The 21,058-nt window shown below is 37.9% G+C and overlaps 3 protein-coding genes across 3 annotated transcripts in view; all 3 read left to right on the top strand.

The window, feature by feature from the left end:
* The window catches only part of LOC137743066 (uncharacterized), a 31,475-nt gene extending 19,244 nt beyond the window's left edge, over positions 1 to 12,231 (top strand). The window contains exon 4 of the mRNA XM_088679972.1: positions 11,335 to 12,231. The gene's annotated coding sequence lies outside the window, so the exon portion shown is untranslated. The remainder of the gene's footprint in view (positions 1 to 11,334) is intronic.
* Positions 12,232 to 12,246: 15 nt separating this feature from the next.
* On the top strand, positions 12,247 to 19,015 carry LOC137743826 (uncharacterized). The gene is made up of 2 exons (XM_088679971.1): positions 12,247 to 15,658; positions 18,717 to 19,015. Exon 1 carries the CDS (start codon positions 13,720 to 13,722, stop codon positions 15,559 to 15,561), a length of 1,842 nt encoding a protein of 613 aa, XP_088536097.1. The 5' UTR covers positions 12,247 to 13,719; the 3' UTR covers positions 15,562 to 15,658; positions 18,717 to 19,015.
* A 518-nt stretch (positions 19,016 to 19,533) lies between these two features.
* Positions 19,534 to 20,106, top strand: LOC137742863 (uncharacterized). Its single transcript, XM_068482807.2, has one exon. The coding sequence runs from the start codon at positions 19,534 to 19,536 to the stop codon at positions 20,104 to 20,106; it is 573 nt and encodes a 190-aa protein (XP_068338908.2).
* Positions 20,107 to 21,058: the final 952 nt, after the last annotated feature.

Here is a 21,058-nt window from a genome sequence, read left to right as displayed (position 1 = left end):
GTTTGAGTAGGAGTTGCAATAGCCATCGGCAAAATATTAAAAAAAAAATTGTAATTAATAAGATGCTCTTTCCTTAAGGTGTTTGACATAACACACAAACACGTATCACACTTACGAAAGGAACAAAGTAATGCAAAAGCATTGAATATAATCTTTCCAACATAAGTACATATATCTCAAAAACATCTTCATAGCATATAGTCATCCATCATATATACTACAAAGAAGTGTAAGAACATGTTCATAAGTAGTATATAGTTATCCATCATATATACTACAAAGAACATAAGTTCGATAAAGTATGGTATTCCAAAATATTCTTAGTAAAACATGATAATAATAAAGTATAAATATAATTTACTCATAAAACGTAACCATTAAATCATGTTTTTCATGTATGCATATCTACTATTAAAACATGCATTTTAGAAGGGGTCCACTCACAGATACTCCGTCGTCAAAGAGCCGTGCGAAATAGGAATGACGGAATCACCGCTAATAAATGCACCTAAGCACATAAATGGTCCAATTAATAATACTATACTCAAACGATTGAATTTCAGAAAACGAACGTCATAAACGGATTCAAGACGTCAAAATTAAATTAGAAGGTGTCCCAATCGAAACCTGAAAAAGTCAACGGTAACGGTCAACGGTCAGCGTTGATCGGAAGTCAGTGGTCAATGGGTCCGGATCAGTGGGTTGGGTCATAGGCCAGATCAACCAGGTCAACCAGGTCGAGTCAACTGGGCTGGGCTGGGTTAAGGGCTAGTGGGTCACTTCCATGGCCCAAAAGCCTGGGGTCACTTGGGTTTTTGGGCTTGGGTTTAAAGGGCCTGGAGCCTGAAAGCCCGGCCCAAAGGATTTGATTGGGTTGGCTTAGTGGGCCAAAGCCCATAGTTCTAAACGGCCCTAAGGCTCGGGTCCGAAGTTTTAAAAGGGTTACTAAATGAGTTTGGGCTTTGGGGGTATTGGGTTGGGTTTAGGGCTTAACGAGCCTAGGTTTGATGGGTTAAGGGTTTTGGGTTTCCAAGTGTGGGTCCACTAACCCGTTTTCGTCAAGAACAAAGGCTGGACCCTCCCGAGCTTCGGTCGACGCCGATTGGCCACATTAACCTACGATTTAGCATCTAAAATAAAGATAGAGATGAGAGGGGGTGTTTGGTACCTTTGATTTGCCGCGAAATGGTCGGAGGTGGCCGAACTTGGGTTTGAACACTATGGCTCGCCAGGGGTTCTCTGTGTTCCACAGAGGTGAGAAGAGAGAGAGAGAGAAAGAGAAAGAGAGAGAGAGAGAGAGAGAGAGAGAGAGAGAGAGAAAGAGAGAGAGAGAAAGTGCTACCATGGTGGTGAGTATGGTGGTGTCGCGTCGATGGATTTCCTTGGGTGTTGGGGTGTCTGGGTGTGTGGGTGTCGATCGGGAAAGGGAGAGAGTGAGCTACGAGAGAGATTTACGAGTGAAAGGGAGAGTGCTCGAGGAGAAGAGAAAGAAGGAGAGATAAGGTGAGGGTTTGCCACGTGGTAGGCAGAGAAAAGAGGGAATTTTAGAGAAAATCTAAAAAGTAGATCCGGATTGGTTAGAGATATAGTGTAGAATTGTAATTTCATAAATTGTTAAAATAAATGTAAAATTACAATTTATTTGGGGATGGGGTTTCACAGTGGGTATGGCTGTGGTGGTGTTTGTATTGATGGTGGTGGTGGCGCGACTGTGGTGTGGGTCGTGTGGTGGTGGTGGTAATGACAATGGTGGTGTAAGAGGTTAGCGTTTGTAGTGGTAGGTGGACCCGTGGTGATCACTTTGTTCTCTAAAGATAAATAATGTCATTCTTTAAAATTAATGGGCGTATTGCATGAATTAAAATATTCATTAAAGGCTCAACTCCGCTTTTTAGTAAATCAACCTTTAAAAGCAACCTACATGCTGCTTTTAAAAATTATTGTCTAAAGGCCATTACTTTTAAAATAAGCAAGATATTTTGGCTTTACCAAACATTTTTTACTACTTAACTTTAAAGTGAAGCAGATTTTGGTGAAAAAAAAAAAAAAAAAGCAAACCAAACTTGGCCGTAGTGGGTGACCATTTTGAAGTCATTAGACAAGAAGTTAAGTATTGCAGAGTTTGCCTACAATCATTCTGTTAGCATCAGACCGTGTCCTTTCTATATTGTTTATGGCTTAATTCTGTGAGCAATAGTTGATCTTGCTCTTGCCCCAATCATGAATAGAATTAGTGGCAACGCTGAAATTTTTGTTGACAATATCAAGCAGGTCCCTAGCATGACTCACAAGCACCTTCATGAAACAAGTCATAAATACAAAGCTCATGTAGATTCTAAAAGGCAAATGGTCGAGTTTGATGTGGGAGATTTTGTTTGGGCAGTTTTGATGAAGGATTGTTTTTTAGCTAAAGATTATAACAAATTATGTGCAAAAGAAGATTGTGTTGTATTAGGGGCCAAGTGGAATGATGATGTTTGTTGAAAAGAAAAAAAAAGGTGGACAACATCATTGTGTCTTCCTTGGTTTGGGGAGGAAAACATGGAATTGTTTTTTGTCTTGACCCATGGGAAAAGCCACGGATGGCTTTGGGGTTTTAATTAAAGGATAGCAATTATCCTCATTGTTTTGAGGGAGAGAGTGAGAGCTGAAAACAGAGGGCAGAGAAGAAGAAGAAATCTGGAGCAGCAACCCCATTTCGAAGAGAAGAAGGTGCTCTTCTCTTTGGTTAGTAATCATCCATCAAAGTAATTGTAATAGCTTTGAGCTTTGTATAGAGAAGAAATTAATCACTATTTTTCTTCTCTATTTGTTTCTTTGGTGTGTGAGAGCTTTTGGGTGTATTGGGGTTAAGGGTTGTGAGATTGCCAACACTTTGTAAACTCCCATTTGGTTGATAGTGGATTATTGGGTGAGCTCCTACTGCTCCGAGGACGTACTCCAGTTACACTGACTGTTGAGGAACCTCGTTAAAATCTTGGTGTCTTTTATATTTTGTTCTTGCACTATATTTGATATATTTCCTGTGGGTTAGCTTGAGTTGGTTCCAAAAATTGATTTGGTGCTATCCGGGTTTGCACAACAATTGGTATCAGAGCACTGGTTGCTCTTGGGTACTGTCTAGTTGCCAAAGATGTCAGACGGGCAAGATGAGAATCCTTTTGGAAGCAGCTCCGGGTTTGCAAGAACTACGGTGCAAAATGCAAAGTTCGAAGTTGAAAAGTTTGATGACACAAACAACTTTGGGATGTGGCAATGTGAGGTTAAAGATGTGTTGGCTCAACAAGATCTTCTTGCCGCCTTGGGAGAGAAGCCTGAAGCTATGTCGAAAATGGAATGGGAGAAATTAAATTTGTGGGCTTGCTCTTCAATTCGGTTGTGCCTTGCAAAAACTCAGAAGTATTTTGTGATGCGGGAGACTTTGGCAAGTGTGTTGTGGCAAAAATTGGAAGACAAGTATATGACGAAGAGTGCAGAGAACCGGCTACACTTGAAGAAAAAGCTCTACCGCTTCCAATACAAAGAAGGTACAAAAATGATTAGACACCTTGATGCTTTTAATAAGTTGATTGCCGACTTGTTAAATTTAGATGAGGATATTAAGGATGAAGATAAGGCCTTAATATTGTTGAATTCCTTGCCGGACTCTTATGAGCATTTTGTTACCACTATTATGCATGGTAAACAAACTGTGAAATTTGAAGATGTGTCAAATGCCTTGATGAATTATGAAATGAGGCATAGAGATAAAAATCATGATAGTACCTCTGAAGCTTTATTTGTTAGAGGTAGATCATCGGAGAGGAGATCCTCTTCTAGCAGGAAAAAATCACAGTCTCAACCTAGAGGAAACTTTAAAGGTAGAAAACCTTTGGAAAGGGATGAATGTGCCTTTTGTCGTAATAAGGGCCATTGGAAGAAAGATTGTCCTAGATTGAAGACCAAAGGCAAAGAAAGTTCTGAAGCTAATGTTGCTGAGGTTGAAACAGATTTTTCTGATTTTGCTTTAACCACTTCCTCATCATTTGATTGTGCTACTAAGTGGGTGTTGGATACGGGTTGTACTCATCATATGACTCCTCACAAGGATTGGTTTTCAAGCTTGAAAGAGTTTGATGGCGGTGTTGTGTTCATGGGAGATGACAATCCTTGCACAACAAAAGGGATTGGTACAGTTCGTTTGAAGTTGCATGATGGCATGGTTAAAGAGTTGACAGGTGTTCGATATGTACCGAATTTGAAGAAAAATCTTATTTCTTTGGGAACTTTGGAAGCCAAGGGCTTCAGGTTTCATTCAGATGGGCAGACATTGAAGGTGACTTATGGTGCACTTGTTGTGATGAAAGCTCCTCGATATGGCCATTTGTATTTATTGCAAGGAAGCACTGTGACAGGAGAAGCATCTGTAGTCTCAGAAAATATGGGCACATCCGATTCTGATACTACTAGATTGTGGCATATGAGATTAGGCCATGCCGGTGAGAAAGCTCTACAAGGGCTTGTGAAACAAGGTCTTCTAAAAGGTGCCACGACTTGTAAGCTTGATTTCTGCGAGCATTGTGTCTTGGGAAAGCAAACTAGAGTGAAGTTTGGTACTGCTGTACATCAGACGAAGGGCATTATTGATTATGTGCATTCGGATGTTTGGGGTCCTACAAAGACTCCCTCTTTGAGTGGTAGACATTGGTTCGTGACCTTTGTTGATGATTATTCAAGAAGGTCTTGGGTCTACACTATGAAGCACAAAAGTGAGGTGTTGAGCATTTTCTTGGGTTGGAAGAAAATGGTTGAGAACCAGACTGGGAGAAAGATTAAGATTCTGAGATCGGATAATGGTGGTGAATACACATCCGACCCTTTCTTTAAAGTTTGCAAAGAGGAAGGGATTGTGAGACATTTTAGTGTCCGGGGAACTCCACAACAAAATGGAGTTGCAGAAAGATTGAATCGAACCTTGCTTGAGAAGGTTAGATGCATGTTGTCTCAGTCGGGTTTGAGCAAGTCGTTTTGGGCAGAGGCAGTTACTTATGCATGTCACATCATCAACCGATTACCCTCAGCTGCTGTTCAGGGTAAGACGCCAATGGAGGTATGGTTTGGAAAACCCTCTTCTGATTATGACTATATTCGTATTTTTGGTTCACCTGCTTATTTTCATGTAACTGAAAATAAACTTGATCCTAGAGCCAAAAAGGCTATCTTTCTTGGTTTTAGTAGTGGTGTCAAAGGTTACAGGTTATGGTGCCCGGAGATGAAGAAACTTGTAATCAGCAGAGATGTGACATTTGATGAAGAAAATATGTCAGAGACTCTGAAAAGAATGTGAAAGATGTCCAACAGGTGGAGCTTGAGAAAGTTGCCTCTAGTACTTCAAATCCTATTTCCGCTGATGTCGAAGCCACTACAAGTGAAGAAGTGGGAGACCATGAGGATGTTGAAGAAGTTGAACTTGAAGATTCTATTCAAGTTGAAGAGCAAGTTTCACCTCAAGAGTCTATTGCCAAGAACAGAGGAAAAAGACAAATTACCAAGCCAGCTCGGTATAGTGACTATGTTGCTTTTGCTCTTCCTATTATCACTGATGAGATTCCATCCAATTTTGAGGAAGCCATTGAGAGTGAAGAAAAGGAGAAGTGGTGCAATGCCATGGGCGACGAGATGAATTCTCTCATGAAAAACAAGACTTGGGAGTTAGCTAAATTGCCTAAGGGTAAGAAAGCTATTGGTTGCAAATGGGTGTATGTCAAGAAGGAAGATGCTGATGAGAAAAGCAATGTGAGATTCAAAGCAAGATTAGTTGCTAAAGGGTATGCACAAAAGGAGGGCATTGACTACAACGAAATATTTTCTCCAGTTGTGAAGCACTCCTCAATTCGTATTATGTTAGCTCTTGTTGCACAATATGATCTTGAGCTTGTGCAACTTGATGTGAAGACGGCTTTCCTACATGGTGATTTGAATGAAGAGATTTATATGTGTCAACCGGATGGGTATAAAGTGAAAGGGAAAGAAAATTTGTTTTGCAAATTGAAGAAATCACTTTATGGCTTGAAGCAATCTCCAAGGCAATGGTATTTGAGGTTTGATAAATTTATGAGAGGCCAAAATTATTCTAGAAGTCAATATGATCATTGTGTGTACTTCAAGAAGTTGCAAGATGGGTCTTTCATTTATTTATTGATATATGTTGATGATATGTTGATTGCCTCAAAGAATGTCGAAGAGATTGAGAAATTGAAGAAGCAAATGAAGAATGAGTTCGAGATGAAGGATCTTGGTGAAGCAAAGAAGATCCTTGGCATGGAGATCACTAGAGACAGAGAGAAGGGTTTGGTTTGTTTGAATCAAAGACAATACCTTGAGAAGTTGATTCGGAAGTTTGGAGTTCATGATTCAACTAAACCGGTTAGTACCCCTTTGGCTCCTCATTTTAAATTAAGTTCTCTACAGTGTCCTAAAACTGATAAAGAGAAGCTGCAAATGAAAGATATACCATATGCAAATTTGGTTGGTAGTTTGATGTATGCAATGGTATGCTCTAGACCGGATATTGCTCATGCAGTTGGCATGGTGAGTCGATATATGCATAATCCAGGTAAAGAGCATTGGCAAGCAGCTAAATGGATATTGAGATATCTCCATGGTACTCAAGACGTTGGTTTATGCTTTGAGAGAGATGACTCTGGTATTGGTCATTTTGCAGTTGGTTATGTTGATTCAGATTATGCAGGTGATCTAGATGGAAGGAAGTCTACTACAGGCTATGTGTTTACTATGGCTAAAGGGCCAGTTTGTTGGAGGTCCATTTTGCAGTCGTCTGTTGCTTTGTCTACTACAGAGGCTGAATATATGGCAGTTACTGAAGCTATAAAGGAGGCCATTTGGATACATGGGCTGATTAGAGATTTGGGGGTTGATCAGAAGCAGGTGGAGGTGCATTGTGATAGTCAAAGTGCCATTTATTTGGCTAAGTATCAGGTTCATCATGCGAGGACCAAGCACATAGATGTGCGTTATCACTTTGTTCGTGAAGTTGTTGGTGAAGGAGAAATCATTCTCCAGAAGATTCCAACTAAAGACAACCCCGCTGATATGTTGACTAAGGTTGTTGGTGTAGCCAAGTTTGTTCATTGCTTGAACTTGGCTCACATTTTGCCTATATAAAGAAGGCGTTGAGCAGTAGGAGTTTTGGAGCATTTGGCTCGGCATGAGTTGTTCTCTTGCTAGTGATTGGGAGTGATGTTGTGTGTCAATTGTGTTGGTTGGCTTATCATGGCGTTTTCGGAACTTGGCCAAGGTGGAGATTGTTGTATTAGTGGCCAAGTGGAATGATGATGTTTGTTGAAAAGAAAAAAAAAGGTGGACAACATCATTGTGTCTTCCTTGGTTTGGGGAGGAAAACATGGAATTGTTTTTTGTCTTGACCCATGGGAAAAGCCACGGATGGCTTTGGGGTTTTAATTAAAGGATAGCAATTATCCTCATTGTTTTGAGGGAGAGAGTGAGAGCTGAAAACAGAGGGCAGAGAAGAAGAAGAAATCTGGAGCAGCAACCCCATTTCGAAGAGAAGAAGGTGCTCTTCTCTTTGGTTAGTAATCATCCATCAAAGTAATTGTAATAGCTTTGAGCTTTGTATAGAGAAGAAATTAATCACTATTTTTCTTCTCTATTTGTTTCTTTGGTGTGTGAGGGCTTTTGGGTGTATTGGGGTTAAGGGTTGTGAGATTGCCAACACTTTGTAAACTCCCATTTGGTTGATAGTGGATTATTGGGTGAGCTCCTACTGCTCCGAGGACATACTCCAGTTACACTGACGGTTGAGGAACCTTGTTAAAATCTTGGTGTCTTTTATATTTTGTTCTTGCACTATATTTGATATATTTCCTGTGGGTTAGCTTGAGTTGGTTCCAAAAATTGATTTGGTGCTATCCGGGTTTGCACAACAGATTCGGCCATATAAAATTCTTGAAAAGATTTACCCCAATGATTATCGCCTGAAGTTACCAAGCCATATTTGTGCTTCAGATGTATTTAATGTGAAACACCTCATACTATTCAGAGGGGAGATCGACTATAGTGGACATGCAAATTTGAGATGAATTCTCTCCAACCCCAAAAGGATGATGCAAATTTGTTGGCCAGTGTATTTATGCAGCCATAGGGTAAAGTAAAAGACTAAAACCATTCAGTAGCACTTCTAGCAGCCATCATTAGCACTTAATAACAGCCAGGGCATTATGTAGTTTTCAGTTTTCTATGATTTACTTATTGTCTTATCAATTTCTGAATGTATGCTAAAAAGTGAATATAAAACCCACTTCATGCTGGAAGGTGGGGCAGATTGGATTTTTTATTACGAATGAAATATTGAAAGAGTTTTCTATGTCATTTTAGTGCCTTTCTCTTATGAGATTGTTTAGCCTTTGTTTTGAGTTTTTATGTATCTCCTTACACTGGGAGATAGTGGATCCTATATTTTAGTTTTCGTTTCTTTTCACTTTCACTCTGCATCAATCGCCCACACAGAAAGACAAAGAAGTGAGGTTACAAACATATTAATGCCATTATATTGACCTCATAAATTGGTGAAAGGTGAAATAGTTCACTACTTGCGTAGTTCAAAACTTCTCCACCCAAAAAGTCATTTAGCCTCTCTGTGGATTCTTTAAAAATGCAACCTCTGTCATTCACTTACTAACCTTAACTCTGTTAACTCCTTTGTTATTCCCAAACTCTCTGTTAACTGCTTTGTTATCCCCTAAAATTTTGAAGAAAATTTTTTTCCAAGAAACAACGAGTACTGGAACTTATCACGACCATGATTGCATTAGAGTTGTCGACCGGCTTCTCCTACGAGTTCTCAAAGGATTCATAAGGCGGGGTGTCGAGCAGGTCAAGGGCTTCAAATCTGATTTACATAACTGAATCGCTTACTTTTTCATTATATATATGTTATTTACAGGATGTACAAAATTTTTTGAGGCCCCTCTAAAGTGAGGGTCCTGGACGGGCACCTACATAGACTACCCTCAGGGCTGGCCCTGAGTACATGTCATTGCCTATTTTGCAACCACAGGTGGATATAAGCATGGATATGGTTTTGGGTTTGCGTCACACTCAGCATGGTGTAGACTCAATTTTGGTGGGGTCAATTGATTTTCTAAAATAGCTCACTTTATTTGCCTGTAAGAAGACAACAGATGCTTCGAAAGTTGCTGAGCTATTCTTTCATAGTGCCGACTTCATGAATTACTGAGTTCAATTGTTTCTGATCAAGACACAAGTTTTGGAGTCATTTTTAGAGAAGCATGTGGAGATTAGCTAAACTCATATGAACTTCAGCGGTACCTATCATCCTCAAATTGACGGGCAAACTGAAGTTGTAAATCGGTTATTGAGAGATCTTTTTGTGACATCCCACATCGCCCAGGGGTGATCCTTAAATGTATATTCCCATCCCTACCTAGCACGAGGTCTTTTGGGAGCTCACTGGCTTCAGGTTCCGTAGGAACTCCGAAGTTAAGCGAGAAGGGGGCTAGAGCAATCCCATCGGGATGTGACATTTGGTATCAGAGCCTAACCTTGGTCGTGGTGTGCCGACGAGGACGTCGGGCCCCTAAGGGGGGTGGATTGTGACATCCCATATCGCCCAGGGGTGATCCTTAAATGTATATTCCCATCCCTACCTAGCACGAGGCCTTTTGGGAGCTCACTAGCTTCGGGTTCCGTAGGAACTCCGAAGTTAAGCGAGAAGGGGGCTAGAGCAATCCCATGATGGGTGACCCACTGGGAAGTTGCTCGTGAGTTCCCAAAAACAAAACCGTGAGGGAATGGTAAGCCCAAAGCGGACAATATCGTGTTACGGTGGTGGAGCGGGCCGGGGAAGTGGTCCGCCCCGGGTCAGGATGTGACATTTTTTCTTTGCTAAGGATTAGTTTGGAATTGTTGTGCTTTTTTAAAAACTGCTTCTACTGTATCTTAAGAATAATCAGTTGCAAAATAAAACTATTGAACATTTGATAAACCGTATTATTTACAATGTTATGATTATGAAAAGTAGTGTAAAAGTGTTTGATATATTTTAAGGAAAACTAATAAAAATGACTTTAAAACTTTATTAAGTTTTAATGATAAAGACAAAATAAAGGGTAAAGTGAATAGTACCAGGGTTGACTTTTTAGTGTAAAAATGTGGTTTTTCGTTAAAATGAACAGTATCAGGAGCTTTTCGTTAAAGTTTCCTATATTTTAATGTAAAGTGATATAATTGTATATAATAACAAAAATGGACATGGTTGTGTGGAGATGACGACGAGAACGATGGCGAGGACAATGGTTGTGATGGTGGTAGTGATGCCACTAAAGGGGTGTGGTGTTTGGCTGAAAAGGTAACAATAGTGGTAGGGGTGACGACAACAACGATGGTGGCGGTTGTGGTTGTAGTTGCAGAGTTAGCCTACAGTCGTTTTGTCAATTGTAGCATTAGACAGTGTCCCTTCTATATTGTCTATGGCGTAATTCCGCGAGCACCAATTGATCTTGCTCTTGTCCCAAACACGAAAAGAATTAGTGGCAACGTTAAAAATTTTGTTGACAATGTCAAGCAAGTCCATAGCATGACTCACAAGAACCTTCTCAAAACAAGTCAAAAATACAAAGCTCATGCAGATTCCCAATTCTTATTTTACTTTTGTTGTCTTTTCAGTTTTTGAATGTATGTTACAAAGTGACTGTAAAACCCAATTCTTGCTAGAATGTGGGGGCATATAATGAAATATTGAAAGAGTTTTTTATGTCATTTTAGTGCCTTTCTCTTATGAGATTGCTCGACCTTTATTTTGTGTTTTTAGGTATTTCCTCACAGTAGGAGATACTATATCCTATTTCTTTTCTCTGTCACCCTACATCAATCGCCCACACAGAAAGACGAAGAAGTAAGGCTGCAAACATATTAATACCATTGTATTGACCTCATAAATTGGTGAAAGGTGAAATAGTCCACCTTATGCCTTGGGCGAAATACACGTGCTACAATGGCTGGGACAGAGTGTTACGATCCCGCGAGGGTGAGCTAACTACAAAAACCTGTCCTCAATAGCCAGAATCGCTAGTAATCGCTAGTCAGCCTATGACGATGAATTTGTTCTAGGGCCTTGTACACACAACCCGGCACACTATGGGAGCTGGCCATGCCCAAAGTCAGTTCAAATCTTCTGCACCCAAAAAGTCATTTAGCCTCTTTGTGGATTCACTTACTATAACCTTAACTCTGTTAACTCCTTTGTCATTCCTAATCTCTCTGTTAACTCCTTTGTTATCTCCTAAAATTTTGAAGCAAAAAAAATCCAAGAAACGAGCGACGAGTACCGGTGAACTTGTCACGACCATGATTGCATTGGAGTTGTCGACCGGCTTCTCCTACGATTTCTCGAAGGAGTCGTAAGGCGGGGTGTTGAAGGCTTCGAATCGGATTGTGGAGTGGAATTAGAAGGGCGAGTCGGCGTATGCTGAGTCGTCGGAGTTCAAAGACTAGGACTGTTTCATGTTGGAAATGGATTCCTGGGGAAGGTTATCGGGTTTTTGGGATTGGGGTCAGGATTTCTTTTGGCAGATATAAAAGTTTTCCGAGAGTTTGTTGGAGTGGGAAAAAGAGTGTTTGGAAATTGGGAAAATGAGAGAAAGTGAGAAGAGAAGTGATGATTGGGAATAGGCGAAGCTATAGAGGGACAGGGAGTGGTGGCCGTCCTTTCCCTTGCTGGAAATCAAGCCTTGAGGTGAGATTCCACCCCTCTGCTTATTGCTACTGCTGCTTTGCTGTGCACTGTTGCGGCGCTGCGCTGGGTTGCGATGGGCAGCAAATCACCCTTCTTTTTAAGAAACCCAGGTCAAACGACGTGGTTTTGGACCTGGAATGAAAAAAGAAGTTAAATGAAACGGTTCGTTTCGTTAAAACGAAGAACAAAACAACAAGGGACCCACTAGGAGCCTAACTAAAAAGAGTTTGTACAGATAATATACGTTTTTTTTAAATACATACGATATTATCTAAACTAAAGGGTGTGAGAATGTAATATATATACACGGATGTGAAAAAAAAAATGTTTCCTCTTGTAATATGATTTGACTTGTTGTATTATTAGAATGTTAATCACAGCTGAACTATTAATTGTCTATGTAATCTTTATTTGAGCTTGGATTTGTCTAAAATAATAACACAATGTGCCATACGCCATTATGGTTTTTTTTTTTTTTTTTTTTTTTTTTTTTTTTTTGAACAAACGACATTATCTAGTTAAAAAAAAAAATTGTCACTTACTTGAAGTGGTCTCATGGAGCTCATTCCTTTCAATTGTAAATCAACCATCTCAAAGAAGTTGTGAATTTAAGCTTGTGGGAGTTACAACTTCTTATTTGAAGAGGCTGTGACTAGAAAAATAACAGGAAAATAGTGACGTCTTAATAAAAGTTAGTCATTAAGGTGGGATATATTAAGTAATTCCCCTCACTAGTAAATGTTGGAGAATCCGTACACTTTCATTGAAATGGTAGATTAATGATTGCGTAATAGTATAGTTGTTGATATTGAGAGATATATCTTTGTTTTTATTGATAATGAACTTATTATATGATGTTTTCATAACATAAAACATCGTCATCAACTATTATAACTTATTTGTATTGATAAATTAATAACGACATTAATATTGTTTACCATCTAAAAGGATTTGGTTGTTTACATTTGTTTGAGAACATTTACCTTTCGAAAGTTAGTCCCTCCTCCCAACAAATCCTGGCTTCGCCACTGGGATCGCATTGTGATGGTTGGATTTCTCGGATTGGGGTTGGGATTCATTTTGGGGTATAAAATTTCTCGGGAGTTTGATGGAGTGGGAAAAAGAGTGTTTGGGAACTGAGAAAGTGAGACAAAGTGGAGTGAGCAGATAAGTGATGAGTGGGACTTCGAATTCTCCACGTTGGAGTTTGTTTCTTGAATTTTTTTTTTTAAAAAAAAAAAAAAATTAAGAGATAAATAAGGTGTTAATAGAGGTTTTGGGCCAAGGAGTTAATCGAGTTAAGGTTAGTAATTGAATGGACACGTGTTGCATTTTGAAGGAAGCCACATATAGGTCAAATAGCTTTCTGGGTATATAATATTTGAAGAGAGATTATCATCCTCACCCTTTTTATTTTAGGAAAACTAATAAAAAGGGATTAAAACTTTGGGTTTTAACGATAAGGACAAAATAAAATGTAAAGTGAATAGTATTAGGATTGACATTTTAGTGTAAAAATATGATTTTTCGTTAAAGTAAACAGTAACATGAGCTTTTCGTTAAAATTCCCTTTTATTTTTTAAATATTTTTTATATTTTACAGAGCACACTTGGAAAAGTATTAAAAAAATAAAAAAATAAAAAATTTGAGGAGATGCTGCGGACTCCATCTGGTGTGACCGAGACCTTTTGGAGAGAAGGGATCTTTTGGTTTTTAAATAAAACCAAACCAATTAGGTTTGGTACGGATTCGATTCGGTTCACGGTACTTTTGGCCCAGACCTTTTGGAGAGAAGGGATCTTTTGATATAGGCAAGACTTTCCATGACCACGACCTTTTGCGGTTGAATCAGATACTTCCCTCCATAATTCATCCTGTCCAAAACTGCTTCTGTATAGTGGATCTCAGCTGTGGAGGATTAACGCACTGAACCGCTGACTTGGAGATGGTGAAGATGATGCGGGCAACGGTTGCTGCGTCTTCTTCTTTGAAGGTTGGTTATGGCAACACCACCGGCAGACTCAGACTCAGAGGTATGCCGCCTTGTCTTCTTCAATCTTCTACTGCTGTTGTTTTCTTAAACAATTACTTGGCTTTGTTTCACTCTCCGTCTTCCAAATCGACCGAATCTAGAAACACCCAACAACACCATCTTGTTGAAATCACTAATGTCGAAGATGCTCTCAATGTGTTCGACGAAATGCTTCAAAGTTGTCCTCTGCCTTCCGTTGTCCCTTTCAACCAAGTCTTGACTCAACTTGCCAAGTTGAAACATTACTCGGCAGTCATCTCCTTGAATAACCTAATGGTTGTGTCCGGAATTCGTCCTGATGTTTATACTCTGAATATTATCATTAACTGCTTTTGTCGTTTGCACCAAACGGGGTTTGGTTTGTCAGTCTTGGGAAACTTCTTCAAATTGGGTTTTGAACCAAATGTCGCAACCTTAAATATTCTAATCAACGGCTTTATTCTCCGTAATAGAGTGGCTGAGGCAGCAGTACTTTTCAAAAAAATGTTGGACAGTGGTAATTCTAAGCCGAATGTGGTTACTTTCGGTACCCTAGTAAAGGGTCTTTGCACAAAAGGTAACAACACTGCAGCAATCCAATTGCTTAAGAAGATGGAAGAAGGGGCTTGCAAGCCTAACATAGTTATTTATAGCACGATTATCGACAGTATTTGCAAAGATACTCTAGTTGTGGATGCACTGAACCTCTTCTCAGAAATGAAGAGTAAGGGTATTGCCCCAGATGTCTTGACCTATAACTCTTTGATTCATGGAGTTTGCAAATTACAGGATTGGAAAGAAACTACAAGATTGTTGAATGAAATGGTGAGTAAACATATCTTTCCAAATGTGTACAACTTTAATGTCTTGGTTGATACATTTTGTAAAGAGGGAATGGTCCAAGAAGCAAGGAGCGTGATCGAAATGATGATTCAAAGAGGTATCGAACCTGATACGATTACTTACAATTCGTTTATGGATGGGTATTGTTTGCGAGGAGAAATGGACGAGGCGAAAAAGGTTTTTGAAGAGATATTTAGCACAGGATGCATGGTTAATGCTCGTAGTTATAGCATATTGATAAACGGCTATTGTAAGCTTAAAAGGATAGATGATGCCCGGATACTTTTTCTGGAAATGTCTCAAAGGGGAATTGTTCCAAATATGGTTATTTATAACACTCTTATAGATGGGTTTTGCAAGATGGGAAAACTACAAGATGCACATAACTTGTTCTCTCAAATGCAAGCTTTAGGCCAACTTCCAAATACTCAAACTTATTCTATTTTACTGGATGGCCTTTGTAAAAACCAACAATTTCCCGAGGCAGTTGAATTGTTGGACGAGATGGAGGAAAAGAAGTTGGATTTTAATATTGTAACTTACAATATTCTTATTCAAGGTTTGTGCAGAGCTGAAAAAGTTGAATATGCATGGGATCTCTTTCGGAGTTTGTCATCGAAAGGAGTTCAACCTGATGTCAGGTCATATAATATAATGATTAGTGGATTTTGTAATGGGGGGCTAACATGTAAGGCAGAAAACTTGCTAAGGGAAATGGAAGAGAGAGGTCGTTCTCCAAATGGTTGCACGTACAACACAATTATCCGAGGGTTTTTCAATAACAACGACATATCAAGGGCGGTGAGGCTTATTCAAGAAATGGTGGAGAGGGGTTTTTCTGCAGATGCATCAACTGCGGAGTTGATCGTTAATTTATTGTCTGAAGATGAAGTAGATCTTGCTTTGTTGGCATTTATAGAAAGTCCGCAATGAAACTGATTTGCATCTTTGCAGTTTAGACAAGTTTGGGGGCTTCCTTCCCTTGAATGTTGCATTGGAGAGTGTTGTTCCACTGCTGAGTCGAATTCAGGTAACCATTCATTCGTGTATCGCCTAGTGATGTATGATATCTGTAGCAATTCAAAATCTTTACAGAAGTAACAGAATCAACGAAATACAAACTTTCATTTGCTTCCTGCAACCACTCGTCAAGTAAAATACTCAAACATGCAGCCAATTAGAACACAACAACTCCCAAAAGCACAATGAGTGATCATATTACGTACATAAATTTATTGTAGCAAAGCTTGTATTGGTGTTGTTTTGGTGTAACGTATAATTCTTATGCATGAGGATCAAGAAAGCAGTTGAGATTACTCTCGACACACGTGCTTATGCGTGACGTATTTTGAACTTAATACACACGTAAATTGTTTAGTTAACGTATATAATCTGCTCTGATATATTGGGCGAATAGGATGGACAACTGCTTGCTTCGAGAATCTCTCTTTGAAAAGAACAAAAGGATCGTAAGAAGCCATTTAAATTACATGTAAAATTTGTTAGTTCACATGTAACAAGTCAAATATTTTTCTAAAGAAATCAACTCAGCCTCAAGTTTTCCAAATTCCACTATTGAATAATGAGTTTATCGTACTTGGCCATAAAAAGATTGAGTTTACTGTCATACCATTTATGTACAATCTGGTAATAAAAAATGAGAATTATTATGGGAATTGCTATTTTAACTTATCAACTTGCACTTTATTAAGACTCATTTAGAAGTGCTTTTAAATAATTAAAACCATTTTTTTTAAACAAACAAAATGTTCCAAGGTTCCAAAAATACTTCAATTGCTTTTTCACGATTCACTTGTATTTTCACTAAAAATTGGTTTCAAAATTATTTTCACAAAAGTGTTTCTAGCCATCTTAAAAGCAGTCCCTAAATCATCAATACAACATTTTTAAATTCTCAATAACATCTCTTAAGAAACAATGTCTAACGTCTTTGAAAAAATTCGCGAAGCCAGTGAAATCTTAAAGTGTTTTTCTTTATAAGAAGACTGATTGATTCTTAAATATTCTTAAGGGGAAATGAGATTTTTAATGATTGGAAATGAAGAACAAGCAAAAAAATAAACCAATTGAGGAAGAAAATTGGAAGAATTGGAAATGTTTGGCCCTTTCAGCATGAACATGACCTCTTAACACTGATTTTTTTTATATCATACGTCAAAAGTGTAAAAGTGGATAATCACATTTTGAGAAGTTTAGTACTGAATTATCGTGCTTTAATGCACAAAAGTTGATTTTGTGAAATTCGTCATAACTACCGTGAAAGGAATTTCATTGTTGATAATTTGGTTTGTTTGGGTTCAGATTTTTTTTTAGCAAGCTCTACCTTCTTGTCTTGGCTTACTAGTTGCATATATAGTTGAGGTCTCGTGGCCTCGTGATATTCTTGTATAATCTTTCCTTATCCTTCAGGATTATGCCCTATTGTCAACAAAAAAAAAAAAAGGTGCATTTGTGTGTGTATGATGAATTGATTTTATATTATATATTTTACCCTATTTTTTGTATATTTTGGTGAAATTTTTATACTTTGATTTATTATTCCAATGTATGACTTGTGACTTCCTCTTGAGAAAAAGTGATCAAATAGACAAATTTAGGAGTAATTGGTAAAACTACATAAAATTGTTTAGGTGACGGCTGAACCTAAGTGTCTCATTACTCATATTTTATCAAACTAGTGTGTTGTTACAATTTGTTTTCCAAATTTTTTAGGAAAATACCCCAAAATAGGACAATTTCTTAATCTTGGGACATAAATAGGATAAACCGGCCATGCACAAGCTATGCACACCATGCACAAAACCGAAATTACTAAAATACCCACATATAAATGGGTTATTCCTCACTCTCTCCCCCATTTTCTGATTTCTCTCTTTCTCTACTCTCTCACCCTTCCTTTCTCTCTCTCTCTCTCTCTCTCTTCTCTCACCTTCTCTCTCTCTACTCTCTACTCTCTCCCTTCCTCAGATCTCTGAGCTTCGATTTTGAAGAGATGAAAGTCCAAAGAGAGGCGAGAAGAGTGAGCTGGGCTTTGGGTTCACCTCATACCTCTAATTTCGAACAAAGGGATGCGAGAGAGAGGTAAGAAGAGTGAGCTGGGTTTTGTACCATATTTTCTGTTTTGGCTCGAAAGTTCCATTTTTTCAAGCAACTGAAGCTTCAACAGGTATAGCAAGGTAGGGTATTTTGTTCCAAGTTCCGTCATCAATGATTTATGGAATAAATGGGTTGTTTGTAACATGAATTAATACTTAGAAGTTAAATTAGGGTTTGTGTTTCATGTTCGGGCATATGGGTTGTGGAATAAATTTCAAGTTTTGACGTGCTACAAGATTGGGATGGAACAATTTCTGGTTCAAGTGTCAAATTGTAGAAATTTGTGAAATATTTTTTTGTAATGTGCATGTGGTGTGCATGGCTACATCTTAATATGAGAAGCGGGAATGCTCACTAGTTAATTATGATGCACGTATGTTGTGCCTCAAAATTTAGCAAGTATGACCACAACCTAGTTGGCCTCGGCTAAAAACAAAATTAAGAAAAAACTTAAAGGACGTTAAGGATCATGCGTGTCTGTGAAATAACGACAATGAGTATCATGTTTTCCACGTGCACGGTTAAGCGGTGGTTGATATACGTAACGAGACTTTTCAAACTGTCATTGTAATCTTATATACATAACAATTATGTTTTCATTGTAGGGGAAACTTGAAATAGGTCCAATTTTATAGCCCAACATTAGGATTAGTCCAATTTTTAGTTAGTTTTGACTTAGCTCCAATGACTAGGATTCCATGTCAGCAATTTTTCTGATTAGGTTGATTTTTTTGCATTGTTATTACTATTTTACCCTCCTGTAGATTTTGCACGTTCTCCATATATTTCCCACGTTTTAAATTTTTATCAGAGTTCAAATTCATTGTTCAGTGGTCTTTCATCTTTCTCCTAGATTTCTTGATAACAATTTTTGAATTTGAATTTCTTATCAATCTATTTTTAAGGAAGGCTTAATCACTTTTAACTTTCTAGTAACTTTCTATACAAATTACATGTGTTTATACGTGCAGATTTCTTCAGAAGACCTATTCTCTAGGTACAATTTTTATGATCGTGTTTTTCCTTCGTGGTTTGTCGATACTCAACCTTCTCCATCTATCAAAGGACTAAAACACAGCAGATTGAATGCCAATTAGCTTTCAAGTCAGGTATATTATAATTGTTTTCCACTTTATTGTTGTTTGCTGTGCGAATTCAAACATGAAGACTTTATCCTAATCCTCCTAATCCCTTTCTATCATCTCTCATTGATATGCTTCCTTCTCTTTTTATTTAAAAAAAAAAAAAAAAAAAAAAAAAAACCAATGCATAGAAGGTGTTTGATGTTATGCCTCTTTGAAAAGTGTACTCTTTAATTTCCGGTAGAAATTTATTGTTCTCTTATTGTCACTATCATAGCAAAAGGAAGAAATTCATTGTGATTGGAGTTGTTTCAACATTATTCCTCATTTTCTTGATTTTGGGCATTCTTTGGTGGAAAGGTTGTTTACTTGAAGCTGTTTCCACCGTTTTTCCAGAAGCACCACATGCATTTTGCATATTTCATTTGAAATTGAATATACAAAGTAAATATCCAAAGCAGATGGGTTCTAGTTATGGTGAAGTCGTTGCTAACCTGTTCCAAAATGTTGTTACGCTCCATCCCAACTTGTGTTCGATTAGGAAATGAAAACTCTCATCAAGGATGGTGGTACAATAATTCAGAAATTTTTGCATAACACACCTAAAGAAAACTGGTCCAATGCATACTTCAGGGGGAAAAAATATGGTGAGATGTGCTCTAATATTGTAGAATCCTTCAATTCTTGGATTTTGGATGAACGCAAGATGCCAACTTACCAAATGATTGATAACATACGTGTGAAGTTGATGGAGATGAGTTCTGATAGGCAACGTGAAGCCGAAAGATGGACCTCACCAATATGCCCAACAATGGATGACGAAATGATGAAAATGGTTGAAGTTGGAAGACATTGGAATGTGTGTCGTTCAAGTGAACATATTTTTGAAGTCAGAGATGAGTATTCTGTCATGGTGGACTTACAAAGTCATACTTGTTCTTGTTATCAATGTCAAATTAAAGGGTTCCCTTGTGCACATGCTTTGGCAGCTATTTTGAAAGATGGAGGTAACCCATATGATTATGTCGAAGATTATTTCACAACAGATTTCTATAAGTCTTCTTATTCATATCCCATTATTCTTGTACCTGATATTGAAAAGGATGAACAATCTATGAGTCAGGAGTTTGTGATAGAACCCCCATTGACAAAGAGGCCCCCAGGTAGACCAAAAGTTAAAAGACTAAAATCTATTGGGGAAGAAACATGCCCCAACAAGTGCAGTAGGTCTGGTGATGCTACACGCCACAATCGGAAAACTTGCAACGCCCCTATTTGACATACATCTCCATTGCCATTTGGAATATTTTTTTTTTTTCAAATATATGAACACATGTTTTTTTTTATTTTTTATTTATTTATTATTTTTTTTATCAATGTAATAAAATGATGCCTTCGACTTTTTAGTTTACTCATATTCTTCTTTTTTCCATTATCTACTTACATGTCATATGACTTATGCAATCTGTGAAGACTATATATTTATTATGCTATCATTGTAGAATATGACTTTTACATTCACCATTAGTTGTACAGATATATTATTGTTTGGGACGGTTTTAAACTACCTAAGATGTAGGAAAATTACCGACATCCATTTTTTATCAACAATTTGAAAGTACCTATCCTTATACAATTAGAAAGTATATTTACGAACTATGTCCAGATAATGACAAAATAACATTATATGAGATTACAAACAAATCTTATTGTGCAATCAATAAAGGGAAACATGAAGAATATCCCCTTTCAATTGAAATTGAAATTAAAAAATAGATACAACAAAGCATATCTCAGTTCACATAACACCCAAACTTACAATACCAGTTCTCCAGGTATACCGGGAAGCCAGAATCAGATCTTCGCTTATTCTGTTTTCATCATATACTGGGAGAAAATTTATAGCTTTCATAGCTTCATACGGATTTAGGATTCAAAACAAAGTTTCCGCTGGACACGGACGCAAACAAATTTGAAAGATGGGAGGATAAGGTTTTTGAATAAACAAAGAGATTAATCTGCAAGAGACCTAATAAAGGAGTCTAAGGGCAATTGTTGTAATTTTGTTGGTAAATTATGTGCATTTTAATTGCTGACATGGATGATTGTTGTACTTACTAGCCCCCACTTATGCTTATGTAATATAAGTGGATTCCATTCAAAACAGGCTTATAAAATTGGACCCATATCAAAAGACCCCTTAATTGTATCCATTATACCAATATGTTGCC

The sequence above is a fragment of the Pyrus communis genome, chromosome 11 (genome assembly GCF_041283825.1).
Source record: "Pyrus communis isolate YQ-2024b chromosome 11, ASM4128382v1, whole genome shotgun sequence".
NCBI lineage: Eukaryota > Viridiplantae > Streptophyta > Magnoliopsida > Rosales > Rosaceae > Pyrus > Pyrus communis.
Note: the sequence above shows the minus strand (reverse complement) of the source record. Positions and strands in the feature narration are given on the sequence as shown.

What these genes read in the sequence shown, in the direction of transcription:
- LOC137743826 (XM_088679971.1), top strand. Translation starts at nt 13,720, where the DNA reads ATGGTGAAGATGATGCGGGCAACGGTTGCTGCGTCTTCTTCTTTGAAG.
- LOC137742863 (XM_068482807.2), top strand. Translation starts at nt 19,534, where the DNA reads ATGCCAACTTACCAAATGATTGATAACATACGTGTGAAGTTGATGGAG.